The sequence below is a fragment of the Rhinopithecus bieti genome, unplaced genomic scaffold (genome assembly GCF_001698545.2).
Source record: "Rhinopithecus bieti isolate Rb0 unplaced genomic scaffold, ASM169854v2 scaffold_24390, whole genome shotgun sequence".
Classification (NCBI taxonomy): Eukaryota; Metazoa; Chordata; class Mammalia; order Primates; family Cercopithecidae; genus Rhinopithecus; species Rhinopithecus bieti.
Window position 1 is genome coordinate 1,121,108 of NW_016811706.1, and position 26,116 is coordinate 1,147,223.

At 55.3% G+C, this 26,116-nt stretch overlaps 1 protein-coding gene across 1 annotated transcript in view; it reads left to right on the forward strand.

The window, feature by feature from the left end:
* The first annotated feature begins 1,809 nt into the window (after window positions 1–1,809).
* Window positions 1,810–26,116, forward strand: part of KMT2D (lysine methyltransferase 2D) — a 40,760-nt gene continuing 16,453 nt past the window's right edge. The window contains exons 1-35 of the mRNA XM_017894735.1: window positions 1,810–2,981; window positions 7,236–7,321; window positions 7,571–7,697; window positions 7,851–8,074; window positions 8,186–8,295; window positions 8,463–8,625; window positions 8,959–9,124; window positions 9,274–9,388; window positions 9,523–9,680; window positions 9,886–10,031; window positions 10,171–11,709; window positions 11,805–12,913; window positions 13,375–13,488; window positions 13,824–13,934; window positions 14,862–14,966; window positions 16,126–16,307; window positions 16,492–16,656; window positions 16,742–16,851; window positions 16,949–16,996; window positions 17,967–18,188; window positions 18,413–18,532; window positions 18,631–18,735; window positions 18,937–19,067; window positions 19,153–19,300; window positions 19,507–19,572; window positions 19,742–19,852; window positions 20,052–20,189; window positions 20,287–20,371; window positions 20,601–20,842; window positions 20,941–21,014; window positions 21,228–21,278; window positions 21,398–23,209; window positions 23,323–23,505; window positions 23,582–23,718; window positions 23,951–25,821. Of these exons, the coding sequence (XP_017750224.1) occupies window positions 7,273–7,321; window positions 7,571–7,697; window positions 7,851–8,074; window positions 8,186–8,295; window positions 8,463–8,625; window positions 8,959–9,124; window positions 9,274–9,388; window positions 9,523–9,680; window positions 9,886–10,031; window positions 10,171–11,709; window positions 11,805–12,913; window positions 13,375–13,488; window positions 13,824–13,934; window positions 14,862–14,966; window positions 16,126–16,307; window positions 16,492–16,656; window positions 16,742–16,851; window positions 16,949–16,996; window positions 17,967–18,188; window positions 18,413–18,532; window positions 18,631–18,735; window positions 18,937–19,067; window positions 19,153–19,300; window positions 19,507–19,572; window positions 19,742–19,852; window positions 20,052–20,189; window positions 20,287–20,371; window positions 20,601–20,842; window positions 20,941–21,014; window positions 21,228–21,278; window positions 21,398–23,209; window positions 23,323–23,505; window positions 23,582–23,718; window positions 23,951–25,821 (10,237 nt within the window). The 5' untranslated portion in view covers window positions 1,810–2,981; window positions 7,236–7,272. The remainder of the gene's footprint in view (window positions 2,982–7,235; window positions 7,322–7,570; window positions 7,698–7,850; window positions 8,075–8,185; window positions 8,296–8,462; window positions 8,626–8,958; window positions 9,125–9,273; window positions 9,389–9,522; window positions 9,681–9,885; window positions 10,032–10,170; window positions 11,710–11,804; window positions 12,914–13,374; window positions 13,489–13,823; window positions 13,935–14,861; window positions 14,967–16,125; window positions 16,308–16,491; window positions 16,657–16,741; window positions 16,852–16,948; window positions 16,997–17,966; window positions 18,189–18,412; window positions 18,533–18,630; window positions 18,736–18,936; window positions 19,068–19,152; window positions 19,301–19,506; window positions 19,573–19,741; window positions 19,853–20,051; window positions 20,190–20,286; window positions 20,372–20,600; window positions 20,843–20,940; window positions 21,015–21,227; window positions 21,279–21,397; window positions 23,210–23,322; window positions 23,506–23,581; window positions 23,719–23,950; window positions 25,822–26,116) is intronic.

The following is a 26,116-nucleotide window of genomic DNA, read 5'->3' on the forward strand; positions in this document are numbered from 1 at the left end:
TATTACTGGAGGTCTTTCTGGTGAGGGTCTGCCTCTCCCTGCCTCTGGGTGCAAACCTGGGAGGGGCCTTCCATTTTCCAACTTGTTTCTTGGTTAACTTATTCTGTTGTAACCAAAAGAGGTGTGCGATCACTGCTGGAGTTTTTTTGCTCAAATATGTGTGGTCAGTGCAGAAAGCAGATGCCAATGTGTGGCTGGAGTAGGACAAATCTAGTCCTGATCCCTCCTATGACTCTGACCAGCAGAGATTAAGGTCTCCTGCACTGTCGAATATAAAAGCATCAAGTCACATGTGGCTATTTAATTTCATTAAAATAAAAAGTTCCTTACTTGTACCACCTGCATTTCGAAGTGCTTGAGAGCTCATGTGGTTAATGGCTACCATATTAGATAGTGTAGATTTAATCCATTTCCATCACTGTAGAAAAGTTCTGTTGGGGCCCCGTGTGGTGGCTCATGCCTGTAATCCCAGCTCTTTGGGAGACCAGGGCGAGCGGATCACGAGTTCGAGACCAGGCTGGCCAACATAGTGAAACCCTGTCTCTACTAAAAATACAAAAAAGTAGCCGAGTCTGGTGGTGTGCGCCTGTAATCCCAGCTACTAGGGAGGCTGAGGCAGGAGAATCACCTGAACCCTGGAGGCAGAGGTTGCAGTGAGCCGAGATCGCACCATTGCACTCCAACCCGGACGGCAGTGCAAGACTCCGTCTCAAAAAATATATATATATATATATGTTGGATAGCACCGTAAACCCTTTCCCCACAAAGCTGGCATTGGATCGAATCGGCCTGCCTCTTTCTCCATATCTTCCTTTAAAAAACTGTAGTATTATTTGTAATCCTAGGAAAAACGTGGCCTTTGGTTTGAATAATGGCTCAACTTCTGACGAGATGTATTTCTGTGGGCAGTCTTACCTATTGTAGCCTTAATCTTCATCTGCAATATGGAGATAATTCCATGTAACTCATAATGAAGGTGAGGAAATAACTAAGAGTATATAAAGTATCTGGACATAGTTAATTTGTCTCCTTTTGTCCACCCCATGTGTGCAGTTGATGCAGAAGAGGCATTCCAATCCTTTCTCATCCAGACTTATTGTGGGGGGGTGGTGCCTGCAAAGAGTATGTTTTGCGATCTTGTCTAGAACAGTACTCCGGCCAGGTAGCAGCGAGGCTACCTCAGTTTACTAAAAAAGGGACAGGGGTATTGAATATCTGAAAGGACTGGAGGTGGGAGTGGGGGCACCCTGAAAAGGAAGGGAGACTCTACATTTATGTTTCGATGGGGAGGTGTGTGTAGTGACTGTGTGGGCACCGACAGTCCTTCCTCACACGGGGGACTGGGAGCCAGGAGGAACGCCTAGGGACTAGTCCAGTTTTCTTCGGGTCCCCAAACGTGGCAAGAACCCACCCTCTGCAGCGCCAGGCGCCGTACCTCACTTTCTCCATTTGCGGACTCCAGTTCCCAGGATGCTGAGCAGCGGCCAATCTCCTGGCTCTTCTTCCATCCCCCTCCCGGGAAAGACTGCCCCTGGCCAAAGCAAGGGGGCAGTTGGAGTTTCAGGGACCAATGACTGCAAGGGTATGGAATTAAAAAGCGGCCGGAGTCCTAGTTTCGCGGCCTGGGCGGTAAATGAAGAGGCTCCAGGGCCGCGGCAGACAGGAGGTGGGCTTCGTTCCCACGTGTCTGCCCGGCTGCCGGCCCGGCGCGGTCGGGGTTAACCCGGAGCGGAAGGATCCCGCAGCGTGTGCGTAGAACTGCAGAGTCACAGCCTTTCCTCCGAGAGGGCGGGATCCCTCCGCCGCTCCGCTCCAACACAAAATAGGGCCGCCTCTTCTCCTTTCTCCCCCTCTCGAGTGGGGTGCCCCGGGCAAAAGGCCCCCCCGGATCTCGCGCCGAAGGCTTCACGAATCTTCACGACCGCTGCCCAGCTCTCGGGCCAGGAAATAGCCCCTTCGCAGGAACCACCCTACCGGCCGAACAGGAGGCGGAGGGGGGGAGGCGGAGCGGCGCCGCGCTGCACTACTTTCCTCTCCGGTTGCAAATGGCTGCCTCGTTCCCCACTTTCCGCTCAGTTTCCTGACCCCCCGGTGCCGGGAGCCGGGGTTGGGCCATGCACCTCTAGGCCCCCTGCGATCACAGTCAGCCGGGGTCGAGGGGGTGCCACCGACCAAAGCCGGCCAGGCCGGGGGCGGGGCAGCTCCCGAGGCCAGAGGGGAAGGGAGGCGAGCGCAGGGCCTGGAGCGGCCGGAGGGGAGCGGGCAGAGGGCTCGCACCGCCCGCCCCTTCCTCTTCCTCGCCCACCTAGCCTCCTCCCTTCCCCGGGGGGAGCAGAAGGTGGGGGGCTCGAAGCCGCCGAGGGTGAGCGCTCGGGGTCGAGAAGCCCGGCGCTGGGTGTGTGTCAGGTTCAGCCCCGCGGCCCCGCCGGCCCCGCGTCGCCGTAGCTCGCGCGGCCCCGGGCGCCGGCCGGGGCGGGGAGAGGGGCTCGGCGCTCCTGCGAGGGTCTCACGTTCCATCCGGGCCAGGCGCGGGGCGGCGCGGCATTCCTTCCGGGCTGCTGGGGAGGCGCCTCGACGTTCCATCTGGAGAGCCTCGACGTTCCGCCCGAGCCCGGCGCGGGCGGCCGGGGCGCTGGCCGGGCCCTAGGACTAAGAGGCCGCCCGGCGACGCGGATGCGGAGCCTGCTCGCCCAAGATCAAAGCCACCGGTGCTCTCTTTGTGTCCGCTCGGGATTCGCCGCCCTGGGGCTGTCCATGGAAACCTAAACTGCTGGAACCTGAGGCAGAGAACCCCTCTTTGGCTTCTTGCTGTTTTTTGTGGGGGGAGGGTGGCCACTCCGACCTGGATTTACCGTTCTTGGCCCCCCTAAGCCCCCCCGTGCGGGGGGCGGCTGTGATCGCTCTGGCGGTTGGAGGTCGGGGAGCGGCCCGGGCTCTGGCCATGTTCTCGGATGAGGATTTCTGGATCGCCCTGTGAAGAGGTGAGTGAAGTCCGCCCGGCCAGGGCCCAGAAAGGGTTGGACTGGGGGCACAGCCAGATGGACTATCTTAGCCGGAGCTGGCCTTTAGGTTGGAGAAGGGGGTGCCAAAGCTGGGGAGCGTTCCTTTGGCAGGGTCTGTCAAGGGAACCTGAGCCAGTCACCAGGGCAGAACTGAGGCCTGGTGTCTTGGGGTGTGCCTCTTTAAAGACTGGGGGTTCAGAGAACCACGGGAGTTTGGGAACCTGGCCAGATAGCCTCTCTGCCTGTTTATTTTTGTGTTGGGGGAGCTCGACTAAAGTAGGACCCAGGCCCTGATGCCAGCACCAATCCCAGGCTGCTGCTGCTCCTCTCAGGGTTCCTTGTGGGCCTTGGGACAGAGCAACTTGGGATGGTGGGGGAGGGTGCCACTGCCAGGTCAGACTTATTATGCCAGTTGGATCTTAAGGTTGTTCCTACCGAGTTGGGCACCCAAAGCAGTCCCTGGAAAACTCAAGGAACCCCAGATCCTTCACCAGGCCTTCTTTCACTGGGCAAAGGGAGAGTGTGTGGAAACTGACTAGTTGTGTGTGAAGGGAATGGCTGGGGCAAGAAGGAGGCGGGGCTGGGGGCAGCTCTGGCCCTGCTGTTCAACTTTAAACTACCCCTGCCTGGCAAAGTGACCCCAGTGAGGCCTACTGCTGTCTTAGCCTGCTTTGCCTCCCCTCCTCTTAGGATGGATCTAATCTCTAGAGGATTATAGAAGAGGCCCTTGAGATTTGCTCCCTGCGAATGTAGGCTGCAAAAAATGGCTTTTGTCTTTTGCCTTCTCCCGGCCTGGTATGGAGAGCTGGCTGCCATGAGTCCCTGGCCAGTCCTGCAAGCCCCTCCCAGACCTCTCCAACCCTTTTTTGACCAGGGATTGTTAACTGGTTTTCTGATCCTGTACCAACTGTGCAGAATGGGGTGGCCTGTATCTCTCTGGAGGAGAAATGGCTTGATCAGAGCTCTTTTCTCCTGGAAACCAGTGATTCTACACCTGGCAGTAGGTATTGGGGAGAAAGAGTGTGTATGTGCCTGCAGCTTGAGCCTCAATCCTGTGGGCCTTGCTTGGGCTGGGACTGCCCCTCTCACACCTGTCATGCTGCCCAGCAGGGATTTGGCTGGTGCATTTTGCTCCTTCTATCTGCTCCAACATACATATGCTAGATTTCTTTGAGTCTGGTTTTGAGAAAGAGAAAATAGAGGTTTTGCCTTTTAAAGATTTCTCAAAGGTGAGAGGTGTTACAGGGGTAGTGGAGTGAGGTGAGCTGTCAACCCTGCTCTCCACTCCTGCATTCTATGGAGAGTCCCTCCTGTTTGTCCTGAAACAACTTCCTTACGTAGGACTGCACCTTGTTAGCTGTGCCTGCCTTCAGGATGAGCCAGGGACACAGTTCAGAGGGTCTGCAGGGCCAGTGTTCCTTTTGGATCCATCTCGGAGGGCTGACCCAAAATGGGGGTGGGAAGAGGTGTGGTTTGAGTCTCAGGCTGGGAACCAGGAAGTCCTGAGTCCTACTGAAGAGCTGTTCACTCAAGGGCCTGCTGCAGCCTTATACCTCTCCAAGTGTCCATTTCCCCCTTGCCTGGGAAAATGGAGTGAAAGCTGTTGGTCTGGGAGGGAGGCAGGAAGGAGAGTGGGTTGAGATCAATCCCTGTCCTTTTCTTTGCTGTTTTGGACCTCTAAGGTATAGGATTGAGGGGTGCCAGCACAGTTTTACTCCCTAGATCTGTACCTACTGTCTGGGATCTCTAGTTCTGTGGAGGAAGCCTGGCGAGACACTAGCCCATTTTAGATCCAGGGAAAAAATCCTTGGTGTGTATGTGTGTGGGTTTACTGACTGTGAATGATGGGACTGGATAACCTGGGGTCTTTGTTTAGATATGTTCAGGGGCCTGTTAACTGGGAATCAGCATTGGGATCCCGGTGCTGGACTTCAGGGCTGGGGAAATAGGGACTGAGGGCTGAGGCTTTTGGAGGTGCCCCTAGATTATTTTTGGTACAACTTGTATGACATTCTTCTCTTTGCTTCTTAATCTCTCATCTTCCATGGCCCCATGCATGGGCTCTGGCTTTGGAGGATGGTTGTAGTCTGTCTCTCAAGGCCAGATGAAGGTGGTTTCTTTACCTTCTTGAGCAGTACCAGCCTTACCTGCCCGAGAGGGCTGAGCTCGGGGGAGAGCTGAGGAATTTGCCCCTCTGGCCTTGTGTGAGGCAGCTCTCCTACCCACTGTATTATCATTGTTGCCCTTTGCTTCTTGATGTTTGTGACTCTTTTGGCCTTAACTTTGAGAGCAGAGCGGGTAGAGGATCTTTCGGGGTATGTAGTGGTAAGAAGTAGTAAGATGCAAACAATTAGAAAACTTTAAGAGCCCCTTGGACCTTCTGGGTGTGGTCAGGCCTTGAATGACTGAATGGAAGAGGGGCCTGGCTGCTGCCCTCACCTCCATCTCCCACTTCCCATGGTAGCTTCTAAGGACTCCTTGAAGTTCTGGAGCAGCTTTTCTATGAGCCGGCCAGATGACCACCCTGCTTTCCTTTCAGGTGTGGTTGTGTGGCAGGTTTGGGAAAGAGAGATGGCTTGGGAATGGAGATGATGTGTATCAGGTGATGCTTTACTTTATCCAGTAGGTTCTGAGAGTGTTAGGGGAAAAAGGAATTTTCTTTCCTGTGACATGTCTCCAGAGGGGCGTAGCCAGTATCTGGAAATAAAGGGTGAGTTCAGAGCAGGAGGAGTGATACTGTAGTTCTTAGGGAATTGATTTACTGATTTGGGGCGCCTTTGAGGGTTCCCCCTTGTCTCGTTTGTCCCAGTCATTCAACCCTAAGTGGCTGACTGGGGTGTTTGCCTTCCAGTTTGGGAGGAGAGGCTGTCCTTGCTAAGGGTGGTGTGGTCACTCTGGTTAGTCAAGAAGAGTGGATAAGGTGAGAGATTAATTTATCAAACTTTTATTGTTTAGAGTTCTGTTTTAGGGATTTCCCCCACCTCACCACCACTTGCTTTAGGAACACTGTATTCTTCTCTGATTAAGAGAAAGGATATATACTTCCCACTACAAGCTGCTGGCACTTATCCCTTTCTTCCTCCTCCTATAGGGTCCCTTTCCTATTCCTCATATCTGTAATTATTGTTCCCCCCCCCCCCCCCCCGCTGTGCTTAATTCCCTCTGAGGTCTAGGAAAATAATACCCAAAGGTGTAGGTCTCAACTTTTTTAGGTGTAACTTTAGTGTGTTTCATTAGGCTCTGATACAGGCATGTATTTCTTAGAAGAATGGACAAGGGACCGTTATTCCCCACCCCCATGTATGTGTGTGGAAACCCTGCTTGAGGGAAGAGGAAGGAAGCTACTCAGCTCTGCTGTGCTGTGTCCTGCCCTGTTTAGAACTCCTCTGAGTGACTGTATGCGTCCTGAGACTACAATTCCCAGCATGCTTAGCCTCAGGCCTGGCTACACATGCTCAGTAACTCTCAAGGTCCACTTCTGTTAACTACTAGGGATATCTGAAGAGGAAGGGCAGTTGGTGTTGCTAAGGGCAATGACCTGAGACCTTCAGGCTGGGTGAGACCCTGAGCTCAGTTAGGGCACGGGCTAGGGGTTGGTCTGAGCTGGATTTAGGTTGGAAGTGGGTGGAAATTAGGGAGTTTCTTCTTTTGTGATGGTGATGTCCTCGTAGAAACAAGTGGCGGTGGGGGAGATCTATCCATAGCTAGGCTATAGTTCTAGTAGTGTGTTCCATCTCTTGCATTGCCTCAGACTCTGCCTCTGGGAGAGGGATTTTTGCTGGACTCAGGCTTCCTGGGTCATAACTACCCCTGGGTTGGCACAGACTAGCCTCTAGAATGGCAGCTTACTTGAGACTTGAAGAAAAGGTGTGGAATAGGGCTCACCAAAAGCCAAAAACCCAGAGGCAAGGCAAACAGCAGTATTAGATATAAATGGATATGCTTCTAGTTGGATGCTATGGCCCCAGGAACTCTTACAGAGGAGGCTGGAAGTGGGAAAGTCAAATGGATCCCCTGAGAATCTCTCCAGAGTGGGAGAAGAGGGTATGTGTTTATCTGGGGAGGAAGTGACCCTACAGGTTAGGGAGAATGACTTTCTTGTCAGTATAGGATTTTGTAGTATGGCTTGCTCTGATGTCTGGAGGGTCTGGATGCCTTCTTCCCAGGATTCTGGGAAAAGTGCTTCTTGGGAAGACTTACTAGGCATATAGATCTCTTCCTTGGCACCAACAGGTCTCCCCGAGAGGGCCCTGCCCAGTCGGAGAGAGGGATGGACAGCCAGAAGCTGCCTGGTGAGGATAAAGATTCAGAACCGGCAGGTGAGTAGGACAAATTCTTTATTTGCTTTTAGATTTCACAGGCAACCTTATATTTTTGGTCTTGGCCCAAGGACATGAGCTAAGTCTATGCAGCAGATAAGTAATGGAACAACTTTGTTCTTTGAGACAACAGTTGAAATATCATAACTCTGATCCACTCAGGTTTTGGATAATCTCATGTGTCTGGTGAGTGGACTTTGTATTAAATAGGGATGATGACTGACACATGCTGTTTGTCTGTTTATTCAGCTGATGGACCTGCAACTTCTGAGGACCCAAGTGCCACTGAGTCAGACCTGCCTAACCCACATGTGGGAGAGGTCTCTGTCCCTAGTTCTGGGAGTCCCAGTCTTCAGGAGACTCCTCAGGACTGCAGGTAACTTGTTTGAGGGCACATAAGGATTTGATTTGAGAGTCTAGGGCTTTCAAGGAAGAGAATTTAGGAAAATGAGTGTCGGGGAACCATGGGCATGCCAAATCATGGGGTTGCTGGGGGCCTGGCGTGGTACTGATGCTTGTGTGTCCACAGTGGGGGTCCGGTGCGGCGTTGTGCTCTCTGTAACTGCGGGGAGCCCAGTCTGCATGGGCAGCGGGAGCTACGGCGCTTTGAGTTGCCATTTGATTGGCCCCGGTGTCCAGTGGTATCCCCTGGGGGGAGCCCAGGGCCCAATGAGGCAGTGCTGCCCAGTGAGGACCTGTCACAGATTGGTTTCCCTGAGGGCCTTACACCTGCCCACCTAGGAGAACCTGGAGGTGAGTGAGGAGAATGGGGCAGCAAATGGGAGAAGGACTGGGTAGTCCTGAGCCAGCGATCCCCTTTCTGTTAACTCTTTCCTTTCTGTTTACCTCTTCCCACCTGTAAAGGGTCCTGCTGGGCTCACCATTGGTGTGCTGCGTGGTCGGCAGGCGTATGGGGGCAGGAGGGCCCAGAACTATGTGGTGTGGACAAGGCCATCTTCTCAGGGATCTCACAGGTGGGGCTGGGGCCAAGGGATTGCATAGGTGAAGGGTAGGGCTGGTGGGCTTCTGAGAGTCAGGGTGGAATGAGAAGGAGTGTGGGTATGCTGGGGCAGAGCTAGTGCCTGAACTGTTTCTTTGGGGAGAGCTGGCTGACACTGAGGCTCTTTCTTCACCCTGGCAGCGCTGCTCCCACTGCGCCAGGCTTGGTGCCTCCATCCCTTGCCGCTCACCTGGATGTCCACGGCTTTACCACTTCCCCTGCGCGACTGCCAGTGGTTCCTTCCTATCCATGAAAACACTGCAGCTGCTATGCCCAGAGCACAGTGAGGGGGCTGCACATCTGGGTGAGAAGTCCTGATCTTTGGTCATAGGGCAAATGAGAGACCAAGTGTGCCTTGGATTTTTGTACTCTACAGAGCACTGATCAAAGTATAGAATTATATACTGTTGGTCTGCCTCACTAAAATAGGTGTGAACTTTGTGAGCACCAGGGGTTTGCCTGTCTCGTTTACCATTGTGTCTCCAGTGCCTAGAACAGCTGGCAGACGTTGGGCAGGCACTCAGTAACTTTGTTATTTGTTCATTCTGTGCCCATGGAGTGCCTGTTTTGTGTACGGCACTGTGCTGAGGCTTGCAAGGAATCCATAGCTGACCTGTGGTGTCTCTACCCCCTGCAGAGGAGGCTCGCTGTGCAGTGTGTGAGGGGCCAGGGGAGTTGTGTGACCTGTTCTTCTGTACCAGCTGTGGGCATCACTATCACGGGGCCTGCCTGGACACTGCTCTGACTGCCCGCAAACGTGCTGGCTGGCAGTGCCCTGAATGCAAAGTGTGCCAAGCCTGCAGGTAGGAATGGAAGGGCACGAGGGAAGTCTTAGGCACAACACAGGTTAGGGTTGAAAATGAGGGCAGTCGGAGAAGGCCTGTTAACATGAAAACAACAAAAAAGAAACGAGGGCAGAGAGGACACTGGAATGTTCCCTGTGCCTCTGCAGGAAACCTGGGAATGACTCTAAGATGTTGGTTTGTGAGACGTGTGACAAAGGATACCATACTTTCTGCCTAAAACCACCCATGGAGGAACTGCCTGCTCACTCTTGGAAGTGCAAGGTGAGTGTACCCTGATTCTGCCCTACTGTCCCTAACTCTGCCTCCTACAGCATTCTCTGTCTTGACAAGTCCTATACTCTTCTTTAGTCTTTGCTGTCTGACCAATGCCTGTTTTGCCCACTCCCTTCCCTTAGGCATGCCGGGTGTGCCGGTCCTGTGGGGCGGGCTCAGCAGAACTGAATCCCAACTCGGAGTGGTTTGAGAACTACTCTGTCTGTCACCGCTGTCACAGAACCCAGGGAGGTCAGCCTATCAGCTCTGTTGCTGAGCAGCATACCCCTGTGTGTAGCAGGTAAGTGGTGTGGACTGACTGAGATTGGGCTGGCAGGTTGGAAGGACTGAGTTTGGCAGGGTTCTTCTTAAATTGAGTGGACTTTGAGAGGAGAGCCTTAAGGTGGGCAGTGCCATCCACAGCATTCGTGCCTCGCCCCAGTGTGCTCTCTAGGATTTGTTAGCTGGTGAGAGCCACAGTGCCTGCTCCCCTGTACCCTCTGCAGATTTTCACCCCCAGAGTCTGGCGATACCCCCACTGATGAGCCCGATGCTCTGTACGTTGCATGCCAAGGGCAGCCAAAGGGTGGGCACGTGACCTCTATGCAACCCAAGGAACCGGGGCCCCTGCAATGTGAAGCCAAACCACTAGGTGAGTAGGGTTTGAGGGTCCCTGAAATTCATCCCCTTTTATTCTGTGATAAGAGACAGTTTGTGCATTGCCCCGGACCCTGCACTTCCTGTGGGGTGGATCTGAGCTAGATAGGAGCATCGTGTTGTTGTGTCTGCAGGGAGAGCAGGGGTCCAACTTGAGCCCCAGTTGGAGGCCCCCCTAAATGAGGAGATGCCACTGCTGCCCCCACCTGAGGAGTCACCCCTGTCCCCACCACCTGAGGAATCACCCACATCCCCACCGCCTGAAGCATCGCGCCTGTCCCCACCACCTGAGGACTCGCCCGCATCCCCGCTTCCTGAGGCATTGCACCTGTCCCGGCCGCCGGAGGAATCGCCCCTCTCTCCGCCGCCTGAGGAGTCTCCTCTGTCTCCCCCACCTGAATCATCACCTTTTTCTCCACTGGAGGAGTCGCCCTTCTCTCCACTGGAAGAGTCACCCCCGTCTCCTGCACTTGAGACGCCTCTATCCCCACCACCTGAAGCATCGCCCCTGTCCCCACCATTTGAGGAATCTCCCTTGTCCCCGCCACCTGAGGAACTGCCCACTTCCCCGCCACCTGAAGCATCTCGCCTGTCTCCACCGCCTGAGGAGTCACCCATGTCCCCTCCACCTGAAGAGTCACCCATGTCTCCACCACCAGAGGCATCTCGTCTGTTTCCACCATTTGAAGAGTCTCCTCTGTCCCCTCCACCTGAGGAATCTCCCCTCTCCCCACCACCTGAGGCATCACGCCTGTCCCCACCACCTGAGGACTCGCCTATGTCCCCACCACCTGAAGAATCGCCTATGTCCCCACCTCCTGAGGTATCGCGCCTGTCCCCGCTGCCTGCGGTGTCACGCCTGTCTCCACCGCCTGAGGAATCTCCCTTGTCCCCACCGCCTGAGGAGTCTCCCACATCCCCTCCACCTGAGGCTTCACGCCTCTCCCTGCCACCTGAGGACTCCCCCACATCCCCACCACCCGAGAACTCCCCCACATCCCCACCACCTGAGGACTCGCTCATGTCCCTGCCGCTGGAGGAGTCACCCCTGTCACCACTACCTGAGGAGCCACAACTCTGTCCCCTATCCGAGGAGCCGCACGTGTCCCCCCGGCCTGAGGAACTGCACCTGTCCCCCCGGCCTGAGGAGCCGCACCTATCTCCGCAGCCTGAGGAGCCACACCTGTCCCCCCAGCCTGAGGAGCCATGCCTGTGCGCTGTGCCTGAGGAGCCACACTTGTCCCCCCAGGCTGAGGGACCACATCTGTCCCCTCAGCTTGAGGAATTGCACCTGTCCCCCCAGACTGAGGAGCCACACCTGTCTCCTGTGCCTGAGGAGCCATTTTTGTCACCCCAGCCTGAGGAATCACACCTGTCCCCCCAGTCTGAGGAACCATGCCTGTCCCCCCGGCCTGAGGAATCGCACCTGTCCCCTCAGCTTGAGGAGCCACCCCTGTCCCCTCGGCCTGAAGAGCACCCCGAGGAGCCAGGCCAATGCCCTGCACCTGAGGAGTTGCCCTTGTTCCCTCCCCCTGGGGAACCACCCTTATCTCCCTTGCTTGGAGAGCCAGCCCTGTCTGAGCCTGGGGAACCACCTCTGTCCCCTCTGCCTGAGGAGGTGCCCTTGTCCCCGTCTGGGGAGCCATCCTTGTCACCTCAGCTGATGCCACCAGGTAAGGGGAAGTTAGTACCCTCTTACTCTGGAACAGCTGTAACTCTTCATGGCACGTCTGATCTAAGAGCCCTTCTTTTTTCTCTTTCCTTCCAGATCCCCTTCCTCCTCCGCTCTCACCCATTATCACAGCTGTGGCCCCACCGGCTCTGTCTCCTTTGGGGGAGTTAGAGTACCCCTTTGGTGCCAAAGGGGACAGTGACCCTGAGTCACCCTTGGCTGCCCCCATCCTGGAGACACCCATCAGCCCTCCACCAGAAGCTAACTGCACTGACCCTGAGCCTGTCCCCCCTATGATCCTTCCTCCATCTCCAGGCTCCCCAGTGGGGCCGGCTTCTCCCATCCTGATGGAGCCCCTTCTCCCTCAGTGTTCGCCACTCCTTCAGCATTCCTTGGCTCCCCAAAACTCCCCTCCTTCCCAGTGCTCCCCTCCTGCCCTGCCACTGTCCGTTCCCTCCCCGTTGAGTCCCATAGGGAAGGTAGTGGGGGTCTCAGATGAGGCTGAGCTGCACGAGATGGAGACTGAGAAAGTTCCAGACCCTGAATGCCCAGCCTTGGAACCCAGTGCCACCAGTCCTCTCCCTTCCCCGATGGGGGATCTTTCCTGCCCTGCCCCCAGCCCTGCCCCAGCCCTGGATGACTTCTCTGGCCTAGGGGAAGACACAGCCCCTCTGGATGGGATTGATGCTCCAGGTTCACAGCCAGAGGCTGGACAGACCCCTGGCAGTTTGGCTAGTGAACTTAAAGGCTCCCCTGTGCTCCTGGACCCCGAGGAGCTGGCCCCCGTGACCCCTATGGAGGTCTACCCCGAATGCAAGCAAACAGCAGGGCAGGGCTCACCATGTGAAGAACAGGAAGAGCCACGTGCACCAGTGGCCCCCACACCACCCACTCTCATCAAATCCGACATCGTTAATGAGATCTCGAATCTGAGCCAGGGTGATGCCAGTGCCAGTTTTCCTGGCTCAGAGCCCCTCCTGGGCTCTCCTGACCCGGAGGGGGGTGGCTCCCTGTCCATGGAGCTGGGGGTCTCTACAGATGTTAGTCCAGCCCGAGATGAGGGCTCCCTACGGCTCTGTACCGACTCACTGCCAGAGACTGATGATTCACTATTGTGCGATGCTGGGACAGCTATTAGCGGAGGCAAAACTGAGGGGGAGAAGGGGCGGCGGCGCAGCTCCCCAGCCCGTTCCCGCATCAAACAGGTGAGGGACTGTCTAGCTGCGGGATGTGATCAGAGTTAGCCCTGTCAGAGGTATAGTCCTGTGTCACTGATACTTTCCCACCTTGCTTTGTGAATCCTATACTTGGAGATCCTTTATTCCAATTATTAAGGAGAAAATACTAATACATAGAAGGGATGAGTAATTTGCCCAGATTCATGGTTACTCAGTAATAGAATTGGGACCAGAAACTTGGTTCTTTCAAGTCACTGTTTTTTCTCCATGTCCATGTCGGCCACTCTTGGGAGGGGAAGAATGGGTTTGGGCTACAGCTATGCACTTGTTGATATCTGGGAGTTTGGCCTTTTCCCCTGCCATGAGTGGGACTCCTGGGCTTATTACCTGTCTTACTGTGTCCATTTGTCACTTCTTCTGTTCAAGTGTGTAAACCCAACACACTAGCCCTTGACATGCTCCTGTCATTGTCCCCTTCTTTCACTCAGGGTCGCAGCAGCAGTTTCCCAGGAAGACGCCGGCCTCGTGGAGGAGCCCATGGAGGACGTGGTAGAGGACGGGCCCGGCTAAAGTCAACTGCTTCTTCCATTGAGACTCTGGTAGTAAGGAGATGCCTCCTATTCCTCCCATCCCCCGACCATGCTTTAGCACCCTCTGAGTCCTTCCAGTCCTTTGCATGCTTGCCTACCTGCCTGCTTGTCTAGGGTCTGTCTGGCTATGTCTGAATTCCTGTCCACTTGGCCCCCAGGTTTTTCTGAAATCTCTGCTATCAGGCTGAGGCCCAGTTTGGGAGCTGGGGTGTTCTGTCCGTTATTTCTGGCTTTTGGCCTTCATCTTAGCCAGGGGTTCACACTTTCTTCCCCCAACACCAAAGAGGAAAGTATCTTGGTGGGGGCAGATTTATCTGCCTCACTTTTCACAACTCTCTCCCCATTAGGTTGCTGACATTGATAGCTCTCCCAGTAAGGAGGAGGAGGAAGAAGATGATGACACCATGCAGAATACCGTGGTTCTCTTCTCCAACACAGACAAATTTGTCCTAATGCAGGTACCATACAGTGAGACCTGACACACTGAACATTGTGTATGTTTGTGTTTTGATGAGAGAATAGATGGGGAGAACTGGACCTACTTTTGGGATACCCAGCTAATGAGAAAACAGACCATGAATTCTAATCATGTTGTTCATTGGTTTGTCCATCCATCATATTTCTCTTGAGTGTCTCCTCTGAGCTTGGCACTAAGCTAGGAGCTAGAGAAATAGCAGTGAAAGGGGGCTGGGCACGGTGGCTCAAGCCTGTAATCCCAGCACTTTGGGAGAGCCGAGACGGGCGGATCCATGAGGTCAGGAGATCGAGACCATCTCCCTGGCTAACCACGCGTGAAGCCCCGTACTCTACTAAAAAATAACAAAAATAAAGCAGCGGGCAAGGTGGCGGGCGCCTGTAGTCCCAGCTACTTGGGAGGGCTGAGGCAGGGAAGTGGCGTAAACCCCGGAGCGAGCTTGACAGTGAGCTGAGAGTCTGGCCACTGCACTCAGCCCCGGGCGACGAGAGCAAGACTCCGTCTCAAAAAAAAAAAAAAAAAAAAAGAAATAGCAGTGAAAAGCTCTTTGCCCTATTGAAGTTTATAGCTTAGGGAACTTACATGTGTCCTCACTTGAATAATCTTGAAGCTGATAGAATTTTGTCACATATGTGATTCTCACCTGACCAGTCTTTACCCCATCTTATCTTCCTTTAATTTGTTCTTACCTTTACCCATGTCAGGCTTTATAAATTCAAGTGACCTGACTAGGTGAGTGAGGCATTCTAGGAAGGAGCAGGGTCCCTTGGTAGCTTACAGCATCCTAACGCTGTGGGATGGGGTTCCTGACTCTCTGGTCACAAATCAGTGTTGTAGCGTCATAGTGGGCTGGATCTGAGTGGGATGGGGAGATCTAGTTGGACATTTGGGTTTCTCTGTGTTTCCCCAGGACATGTGTGTGGTATGTGGCAGCTTTGGCCGGGGGGCAGAGGGCCACCTCCTTGCCTGTTCACAGTGCTCTCAGTGCTATCACCCTTACTGTGTCAACAGCAAGGTGAGTTCGGGCCCAAGAGGGGTAGGCTGGGAAATAGGGTCAGTTATTTGTTACCCTAGTTACTTGTCCTGGCCATACCACCCCTTAAAGCAGCCACTGGTCATGGATGTTGTTCATTAGTCACCAGTGGTTATCAAACTTTTCTTGGGGAAAAATACTTTGGAACTCATGGTGGACTTCATAGTTTCTTTGTGGTAGATCCTGACTTGCTGGTATAATTCAGTCCATTGTAAAAAATAACAACATGGCCGGGCATGGTGGCTCCCATCTGTAATCCCAGCACTTTGGGAGGCCTAGGCAGACGTATCACCTGAGATTAGGAGTTCAAGACCATTGTGGCCAACATGGTGAAACCCTGTCTCTACTAAAAATACAAAAATTAGCTGAGTGTGGTAGCGCGTGCCTGTAATCCCAGCCACTCGGGAGGCCGAGGCAGGAAAATTGCTTGAACCTGGGAGGCGGATGTTGCAGTGAACTGAGATCATGCCACTGCACTCCAGCCTGGGCAACAGAGTGAGCTCTGTTTCCAAAAAAAAAAAGAAAAAAGAAAAATTGGGGGACCTAATTCTGTCTATAGTCTCTTCTTAGGGACTTGGCTAGTGGAAAGATTGCTATTCTATTCACAATGAGGCAGTGGCTAGTGCAGCTCTTCTCTGATCAGCAGAGATGATTGGGAATCTAAGTTTAGAGTCCCTGTTTTGGGGACAAGGGTGCTCTGTCTAAGTCTCCCTGTGCTCAAATGGAGGCCTAGTCTCTGCATTGGGGTTCCTCCAGCTTCACCCTTAGAAGTCCCACCTCCTAGGCTGGGCATGGTGGCCCATACCTGTAATCCCAGCACTTCACTTCAGGAGGCTGAGGCAGGTGGATCACCCAAGGTCAGGAGTTTGTGACCAGCCTGACTAACATGGTGAAATCCTGTTTCTACTAAATACAAGAAAATTAGCTGGGCATGGTGGCAGGTACCTGTAATCCCAGCTACCTGGGAGGCTGAGACAGGAGAATTGCTTGTACCTGGGAGGCGGAGGTTGCAGTGAGCCAAGATCACGCCATTGCACTCCAGCCTGGGGAACAAGAGCAAAACTCCGTCCCCCCCCCCCCCAAAAAAAGTTCCACCTCCTTTCCACCTCACACCCTGAGAAGTTCCCATTTTCTGCCTCAGATCACCAAGGTGATGCTGCTCAAGGGCTGGCGTTGTGTGGAGTGTATTGTGTGTGAGGTGTGCGGCCAGGCCTCCGACCCCTCACGCCTGCTGCTCTGTGATGACTGTGATATTAGCTACCACACATACTGCCTGGACCCCCCACTGCTCACCGTCCCCAAGGGTGGCTGGAAGTGCAAGTGGTAAGGAGACTGTGATCTTTATTGGAGCCCTGGGGCCTTGAGATGTTAAAGTGGATATGATGTTGAGTATGTGACAGAGGCTGGGTTTAGGAGGCCAGGCTGGTGGCTTGGGTTCCTGGTGAGGGGACTTCTGGGTACTTTGGGTAGGTTGGGTGCTCAGGCTCTGTTTTCCTGCTCCTACCAGGTGTGTGTCTTGTATGCAGTGTGGGGCTGCCTCCCCTGGCTTCCACTGTGAATGGCAGAATAGTTACACACACTGTGGGCCCTGTGCCAGCCTGGTGACCTGCCCTATCTGTCATGCTCCTTACGTAGAAGAGGACCTACTAATCCAGTGCCGTCACTGTGAACGGTGAGAACATCCCTTTCTCTTCATGTTGGCCCCGTTGCTAGCCTCGCATTGCCTGAGCTCATTTCCTCCAGTCTCTGTTCTCCAGGTGGATGCATGCTGGCTGTGAGAGCCTCTTCACAGAGGACGATGTGGAGCAGGCAGCCGATGAAGGCTTTGACTGTATCTCCTGCCAGCCCTACGTGGTAAAGCCTGTGGGTGAGTACCAGCTGCTGGGTAGGGGGAGGAGTCAGGGCAGGGGTACCTTGCTTTGGGACAGGACCTCAGCCACCTCCGTTTGTCCTTCTCTCCATAGCGCCTGTTGCACCTCCAGAGCTGGTGCCCATGAAGGTGAAAGAGCCTGGTGAGTCACAGAAATTTTGACTGCCAAAGCCAGACCAGACGTCTGACATCATCTGGTCTAACTCTAACCCCCCAGCTTCATCTCCTCATTTTAAGAGGAGGAAACTCAGGAAACTCAGACCCAGAGAAGTTAAGTGGCCTGCCCAAGGTTACCTAGTGAGTTAGTGGCAAAGTTACGACTAGAACCAAGGTTTCCAGCTTCCCGGGCAGTGTTCCTTTCATCAGGCACCATGGCCTCTTTACTGCCAGAATTTCATTTTCAGAACTCTTTTTTTTTTTTTTTTTTTTTTTGGTGAGACAGAGTCTCACTTTGTCGCCCAGGCTAGAGTGCAGTGACACAATCTTGGCACACTGCAAGCTCCACCTCCCGGGTTCACGCCATTCTCCTGCCTCAGCCTCCCGAGTAGCTGGAACTACAGGCGCCCATCACCATGCCCAGCTAATTTTTTGTATTTTTAGTAGAGACGGGGTTTCACCGTCTTAGCCAGTACGGTCTCGATCTCTGACCTCGTGATCTGCCTGCCTTGGCCTCCCAAAGTGCCAGGATTACAGGCGTGAGCCACCGTGCCCGGCCAAGAACATAACTCTTTTTTATCAGTGAAAGGGGCCAGGGACATCTCCTTTATCGTGATATGGCACTGCTCCTGGCATCTAGGACATTGTGTGCTGGCATTCAGCAAGTAGGGGCCCTCATAGCCCCAGACAGCAAGATAATCACCCTAGTGATGCTTGGGTTAATCATGAGCAAAGGCAGCCTTCTGAGTTACAGTTCCTCTCTGAATCTCCCTGGGTCACTGACAGAGAACTCGGGCCTCAGCCAGTGCCTTAGGTGGTCTCTTCTCCCCAGCAGTTAGACCCTAAGCTGGACTTTTGTCACTGTCTTTGTCTCAGCTAAGGACATAGGTTGAAACTTGCAGTTCTGGTTTCCCTGGGGCTTCCATCCAGGGATCACACACTCTCCTCTAATGCAGAGCCCCAGTACTTTCGCTTCGAAGGAGTGTGGCTGACAGAAACTGGCATGGCCTTGCTGCGTAACCTGACCATGTCACCACTGCACAAGCGGCGCCAGCGGCGAGGACGGCTTGGCCTCCCAGGCGAGGCAGGATTGGAGGGTTCTGAGCCATCAGAGGCCCTTGGTCCTGATGACAAGAAGGATGGGGACCTGGACACCGATGAGTTGCTCAAGGGTGAAGGTTAGCTTGGGGAATCTTAGGGAGCGGCAGAATAGTGGGAGCATGCCTCTGGGAGTGGGATGTTGGGTGGGGGCTACATTGCCACTCACAGTTACCCTTAAGCACTGCTGGTCTTGTCTAAGTGGCTCTGAGGCAAGGTCCTCAGCTCTCTCCATGGCAGGATGACAAGGTTAAAAGGGCCTATCGTTCTGATCTGCCTCTATCTTTTCTGTCACCATATGCAGGTGGTGTGGAGCACATGGAGTGCGAAATTAAATTGGAGGGCCCTGTCAGCCCTGACGTGGAGCCTGGCAAAGAGGAGACCGAGGAAAGCAAAAAACGCAAGCGTAAACCCTATCGGCCTGGTGAGGTCCTGGGATGGGTTTGTGGGGTGGTGGGGTGGCTTGGTGCAGCTCAATAGGTCCCCCAGCGGCTTCTCATCCACAGCTCTGCCTCCTCATAGGCATTGGTGGTTTCATGGTGCGACAGCGGAAATCCCACACACGCACGAAAAAGGGGCCAGCTGCACAGGCGGAGGTGTTGAGTGGGGATGGGCAGCCCGACGAGGGTGAGACGGGTGAGGGCACCAGTGGGGCCTGGGAGAAGGTGGGACAATGCTAGAGAGACCCAGTGGGTGGACTCATTGAAAGGGCCGAGAGGGTGGTAGACCCAGCTGGTGTTGTGGGAGAGAGTAGGCACAAAGTGTCACCCTGCAAGTTGGGAGCAGCATGCCCTCAACCCAAGTCTGACACTTCTGTTCTGTCCACAGTGATACCTGCTGACCTGCCTACAGAGGGCACCATGGAGCAGAGCTTAGCTGAAGGGGATGAGAAGAAGAAGCAGCAGCGGCGAGGGCGCAAGAAGAGCAAACTGGAGGACATGTTCCCTGCTTACCTGCAGGTGGGTCTCAGGCTCCAAGCAGTAAGGGAGGTGTCTGTGCCCTGCAGGGCATGAAGAAACCTGTTTCTCCTTGACTGCCCCACAGGAAGCCTTCTTTGGGAAGGAACTGCTGGACCTGAGCCGTAAGGCCCTTTTTGCAGTTGGGGTGGGCCGGCCAAGCTTTGGACTAGGAACCCCAAAAGCCAAGGGAGATGGAAGCTCAGAAAGGAAGGAACTCCCCACATCGCAGAAAGGTTAGTTATGTGGGAGTAAGTGGTCTGAGAGAATCCGACTTCCTTCTGGCTTAGGAGCTGGCAGTTTATTTGATGGGAAATGGACTGGCCTCCAGGAGTCAAGGGTGGGGTCAAGGGTCCTGGCCTGTAGGGCTGTGGGACTGGAGACCTGCTCTGGGCATCAGATGTAGGACATCTCTGATTGGAGTGGGGACTCTTGCTCATAGGCGATGATGGTCCAGATATTGCAGATGAAGAATCCCGTGGCCTCGAGGGCAAAGCTGATACACCAGGTGAGAGCTGCCGGGGGGACTGTCCTGTCTTGGCCTTGCCTCTGTCCCTCTGCCATGTCCCTGAGCATTGTCGGGTTGGAGGCTGGAAACTGTCCCATGACCCTCTGTGGTTCAGAGTGGCCATGACCCATACTGGCCTTGACCAATGGGTTTCTCCTGGCATTTACAGGACCTGAGGATGGGGGCGTGAAGGCATCTCCAGTGCCCAGTGACCCTGAGAAACCAGGCACCCCGGGTGAAGGGATGCTTAGCTCTGACTTAGACAGGATTTCCACAGAAGGTGAGGCTGTGACCCACACCTGTTTGTGTATAAGGGTTTTCTGTGGGAGAAGGAGGAGGTCCTATCTGTGGGACTATGATCTGTACAGCTTCTCTGGTGGGGAGTCCTGGGCACCTTCCTTGGCCATGATCATTTGTAGACCTGTTGTGTCACCTGAACTTCCCAGTCTTCCTCAGCAGTATCCTTCATTCCCCTACAGAACTGCCCAAGATGGAATCCAAGGACCTGCAGCAGCTCTTCAAGGATGTTCTGGGCTCTGAACGAGAGCAGCATCTGGGTTGCGGAACCCCTGGCCTAGAAGGCAGCCGTACGCCACTGCAGAGACCCTTTCTTCAAGGTGATACGGATGGGAGTGGTCTGAAGACTGACATAACCAAGCTTGCCTCCAGGATGGGCCAGTCGCTGTCTTTTCTCTGATCCTGTTCGTCTTGTAGGTGGACTCCCTTTGGGCAATCTGCCCTCCAGCAGCCCAATGGACTCCTACCCAGGCCTCTGCCAGTCCCCGTTCCTGGATTCTAGGTTGGTGTCTCTGTGTAAACTTCATGGGCAGTCCCTGTTGTCCTTTCCCTCCATCTGAGTTCATGCCTCGCCCCTTCCGACTCCTGCAGCGCTTCCCCTGTTCCTCCCCATTCCCTTGTGAGTGGCCCTCCTCTTTTGGGGCAGGGCAGTGGCCTGAGGCTCTGGGCAGTTTGTCTGGGGTGGGACTTGGCATCCCTGCACCCTGTGACTCTCTGCCCCTGCGCCCCAGGGAGCGCGGGGGCTTCTTTAGCCCAGAACCCGGTGAGCCCGACAGCCCCTGGACAGGCTCAGGTGGCACCACGCCCTCCACCCCCACAACCCCCACCACGGAGGGTGAGGGCGACGGACTCTCCTATAACCAGCGGAGTCTTCAGCGCTGGGAGAAGGATGAGGAGTTGGGCCAGCTGTCCACCATCTCACCCGTGCTGTATGCCAACATTAATTTTCCTAATCTCAAGCAAGATTACCCAGGTACCTGTGGGACGAGGGCAAAGGAGACAGCCTGGCAACATGGCAGGTGGAGGGGTTGCCTGCCAAGTCTCCTCTGACTCACTCCCTCTGCCCTCCAGACTGGTCAAGCCGTTGCAAACAAATTATGAAGCTCTGGAGAAAGGTTCCAGCAGCTGACAAAGCCCCCTACCTGGTGAGACAGAAAGGAGCATGGGTTAGCATGAGAACTGAGAGGGAGGAAGGGATCTTTGGGTAATTTACCTCAGTTCTTTCCACTCCCCACTCCTAAAGCAGCTAGGCCCGAAGGGATCAGCTTCTGGGTAGGGAGTGTGAAAACACTGTACAGTATGGGGGCGGGGCATGAGACCAAGCACTAGGCCCTAAGGCTGTGTCCTGTATCCCTCAGCAAAAGGCCAAAGATAATCGGGCAGCTCACCGCATCAACAAGGTGCAGAAGGTGAGTGGGGCTGGGCTGGGGTGTAGCAGTCCTCTAGTGGGTGGCTTCTCTTGAGGGTGGAGGGCCATGGGGCCTGCCTGCAGCAGCCTGACTGCCCTGTGCTTGGTCTCCCCCTGTAGCAGGCTGAGAGCCAGATCAACAAGCAGACCAAGGTGGGCGACATAGCCCGTAAGACTGACCGACCGGCCCTACATCTCCGCATTCCCCCCCAGCCAGGGGCACTGGGCAGCCCGCCCCCGGCTGCTGCCCCCACCATTTTCATTGGCAGCCCCGCTACCCCCGCCGGCTTGTCTACCTCTGCGGACGGGTTCCTGAAGCCGCCAGCGGGCTCGGTGCCCGGCCCTGACTCGCCTGGTGAGCTCTTTCTCAAGCTCCCACCCCAGGTGCCCGCCCAAGTGCCTTCACAGGACCCCTTTGGACTGACCCCCGCCTATCCCCTGGAGCCCCGCTTCCCCACGGCACCACCCACCTATCCCCCCTATCCTAGTCCGACGGGGGCCCCTGCGCAGCCCCCGATGCTGGGCGCCTCATCTCGTCCTGGGACTGGCCAGCCAGGGGAATTCCACACTACCCCACCTGGCACCCCCCGACACCAGCCCTCCACACCTGACCCATTCCTCAAACCCCGCTGCCCCTCGCTGGATAACTTGGCTGTGCCTGAGAGCCCTGGGGTAGGGGGAGGCAAGGCTTCCGAGCCCCTGCTCTCGCCCCCACCTTTTGGGGAGTCCCGGAAGGCCCTAGAGGTGAAGAAGGAAGAGCTTGGGGCGTCCTCTCCTAGCTATGGGCCCCCAAACCTGGGCTTTGTTGACTCACCCTCCTCAGGCCCCCACCTGGGTGGCCTGGAGTTAAAGACACCTGATGTCTTCAAAGCCCCCCTGACCCCTCGGGCATCTCAGGTAGAGCCCCAGAGCCCGGGCTTGGGCCTAAGGCCCCAGGAGCCACCCCCTGCCCAGGCTTTGGCCCCTTCTCCTCCAAGTCACCCAGACATCTTTCGCACTGGCTCCTACCCTGACCCCTATGCTCAGCCCCCATTGACTCCTCGGCCCCAGCCTCCGCCCCCTGAGAGCTGCTGTGCTCTGCCCCCTCGCTCACTGCCTTCCGACCCTTTCTCCCGAGTGCCTGCCAGTCCTCAGTCCCAGTCCAGCTCCCAGTCTCCACTGACACCCCGTCCTCTGTCTGCTGAAGCTTTTTGCCCATCCCCCGTTACCCCTCGCTTCCAGTCCCCTGACCCTTATTCTCGCCCACCCTCACGCCCTCAGTCCCGTGACCCATTTGCCCCATTGCATAAGCCACCCCGACCCCAGCCCCCTGAAGTTGCCTTTAAGGCTGGGTCTCTAGCCCACACTTCACTGGGGGCTGGGGGTTTCCCAGCAGCCCTGCCCTCGGGGCCGGCAGGTGAGCTCCATACCAAGGTCCCAAGTGGGCAGCCCCCCAATTTTGTCCGGTCCCCTGGGACGGGAGCATTTGTGGGCACCCCCTCTCCCATGCGTTTCACTTTCCCTCAGGCGGTAGGGGAGCCTTCCCTAAAGCCCCCTGTCCCTCAGCCTGGTCTCCCGCCACCCCATGGGATCAACAGCCATTTTGGGCCCGGCCCCACCTTGGGCAAGCCTCAAAGCACAAACTACGCAGTAGCCACAGGGAACTTCCACCCATCGGGCAGCCCCCTGGGGCCCAGCAGCGGGTCCACAGGGGAGAGCTATGGGCTGTCCCCGCTACGCCCCCCGTCAGTTCTGCCACCACCTGCACCCGACGGATCCCTCCCCTACCTGTCCCATGGAGCCTCACAGCGATCAGGCATCACCTCTCCTGTCGAAAAGCGAGAAGACCCAGGGGCTGGAATGGGTAGCTCTTTGGCGACACCTGAACTCCCAGGTACCCAGGACCCAGGCATGTCCGGCCTTAGCCAAACAGAGCTGGAGAAGCAACGACAAGTAAGTTGACACCCTGGAGCTAAGCCCCACATATCACTGCTGTCTCTGGGTCAGCCCCATGATTAGAGTAGAATGGGCTTATTCCTTTTCTTTTTTTTTTTTTTTTTGCACAGCGCCAGCGACTACGAGAGCTGCTGATTCGGCAGCAGATCCAGCGCAACACCCTGCGGCAGGAGAAGGAAACAGCTGCAGCAGCTGCAGGAGCAGTGGGGCCTCCAGGCAGTTGGGGTGCTGAGCCCAGCAGCCCTGCCTTTGAGCAGCTGAGTCGAGGCCAGACCGCCTTTGCTGGGACTCAGGTAGGTAGAGTGACAAGGGATAGTGGGGCCAGGATACTGAAGGTTGCCCCACCTTCATCTACCTTGTCTCTTCTAGGACAAGAGCAACCTTGTGGGGCTGCCCCCAGGCAAGCTGAGTGGCCCCATCCTGGGACAAGGGTCCTTCCCTGGCGATGACCGACTCTCCCGGCCACCTCCACCAGCCACGCCTTCGTCTATGGATGTCAACAGCCGGTGAGGCTCCAGGAGGTTCCCTGGGGGTAAACCAAGGGGTATGAATTTTATCACTGTTGCACGCTCTTGTGATTTTCCTGTAGCACTAATCCTTTTCCAGTATCACTTTCTCTTCTTCCTCATTCCTTTTCTTCCTCACTGCATTAATTCTATCCTTCCTCACTGCCGTAAGCACATGTTCTTGCTCCTTTTCATCTGATTTCATCTTATTGACTACTGTATATTCTTCCAGGCAACTGGTAGGAGGCTCCCAAGCTTTCTATCAGCGAGCACCCTATCCTGGGTCCCTGCCCTTACAGCAGCAACAGCAACAACTATGGCAGCAGCAACAGGCAACAGCAGCAACCTCCATGCGATTTGCCATGTCAGCTCGCTTTCCGTCAACTCCTGTACCTGAACTTGGCCGCCAAGCTCTAGGTTCCCCATTGGCGGGAATTCCCACCCGTCTGCCAGGCCCTGGTGAACCAGTGCCTGGTCCAGCTGGTCCTGCCCAGTTCATTGAGCTGCGGCACAATGTACAGAAAGGACTGGGACCTGGGGGCACTCCATTTCCTGGTCAGGGCCCACCTCAGAGACCCCGTTTTTACCCTGTAAGTGAGGACACCCACCGACTGGCTCCTGAAGGGCTTCGGGGCCTGGCGGTATCAGGTCTTCCCCCACAGAAACCCTCAGCCCCACCGGCCCCTGAATTGAGCAACAGTCTACATCCGACACCCCACACCAAGGGTCCTACCCTGCCAACTGGCTTGGAGCTGGTCAGCCGACCTGCCTCGAGCACTGAGCTTGGCCGCCCCACTCCTCTGGCCCTGGAAGCTGGGAAGTTGCCCTGTGAGGATCCCGAGCTGGATGATGATTTTGATGCCCACAAAGCCCTAGAGGATGATGAAGAGCTTGCTCACCTGGGTCTGGGTGTGGATGTGGCCAAGGGTGATGATGAACTGGGCACCTTAGAAAACCTGGAGACGAATGACCCCCACTTGGATGACCTGCTCAATGGAGATGAGTTTGATCTGCTGGCATATACTGATCCTGAGCTGGACACTGGGGACAAGAAGGACATCTTCAATGAGCACTTGAGGCTGGTAGAATCAGCTAATGAGAAGGCTGAACGGGAGGCCCTGCTGCGTGGGGTGGAGCCAGGACCCTTGGGCCCTGAGGAGCGCCCTCCTCCTGCTGCTGATGCCTCTGAGCCCCGCCTGGCATCTGTGCTCCCTGAGGTGAAGCCCAAGGTGGAGGAGGGTGGACGCCACCCTTCCCCTTGCCAGTTCACCATTACTACCCCCAAGGTAGAGCCCGCACCTGCTGCCAATTCCCTTGGCCTGGGGCTAAAGCCAGGACAGAGCGTGATGGGCAGCCGGGATACCCGGATGGGCACAGGGCCATTTTCTAGCAGTGGGCACACAGCTGAGAAGGGCTCCTTTGGGGCCACAGGAGGACCACCAGCTCACCTGCTGACCCCCAGCCCACTGAGTGGTCCAGGAGGATCCTCCCTGCTAGAAAAGTTTGAGCTCGAGAGTGGGGCTTTGACCTTGCCTGGTGGACCTGTAGCATCTGGGGATGAGCTAGACAAGATGGAGAGCTCACTGGTAGCCAGCGAGTTACCCCTGCTCATTGAGGACCTGTTGGAGCATGAGAAGAAGGAGCTGCAAAAGAAGCAGCAGCTTTCAGCACAGTTGCAGCCTGCCCAGCAACAGCAGCAACAGCAGCAGCAGCAGCAGCATTCCCTACTGTCTGCACCAGGCCCTGCCCAGGCCATGTCTTTGCCACATGAGGGTTCTTCTCCCAGTTTGGCTGGGTCCCAGCAGCAGCTTTCCCTGGGTCTTGGAGGGGCCCGACAGCCAGGCTTGCCCCAACCACTGATGCCCACCCAGCCACCAACTCATGCCCTCCAGCAGCGCCTGGCTCCATCCATGGCTATGGTGTCCAATCAAGGGCATATGCTAAGTGGGCAGCATGGAGGGCAGGCAGGCTTGGTACCCCAGCAGAGTTCACAGCCAGTGCTATCACAGAAGCCCATGGGCACCATGCCACCTTCCATGTGCATGAAGCCACAGCAACTGGCAATGCAGCAGCAGCTGGCAAACAGCTTCTTCCCAGATACAGGTAACCTCGGTTAGTAACATAGCCAAGTTACTCAGGGTGATCATTGTTATCACTAAATGGGCACTGAGGCTAGAGACCTCAAATAATCCGCACTTAAGATGGGACACAAGGAACTTTGGCTAAATATCATACTAGTGGTAGAGGCAGAAACACTGTAGCTTTTAAGAAGATAGAACAGTTCTGGCATATAGTAGGCATATGGCAGATGTTTGAATAAATGGAATGAATGTATGAATGAAGCCTAAGTAGCAGAGCCTTTGTGGCTGTAGTGAAGTTGAAAGCTTAGGACTTGAAG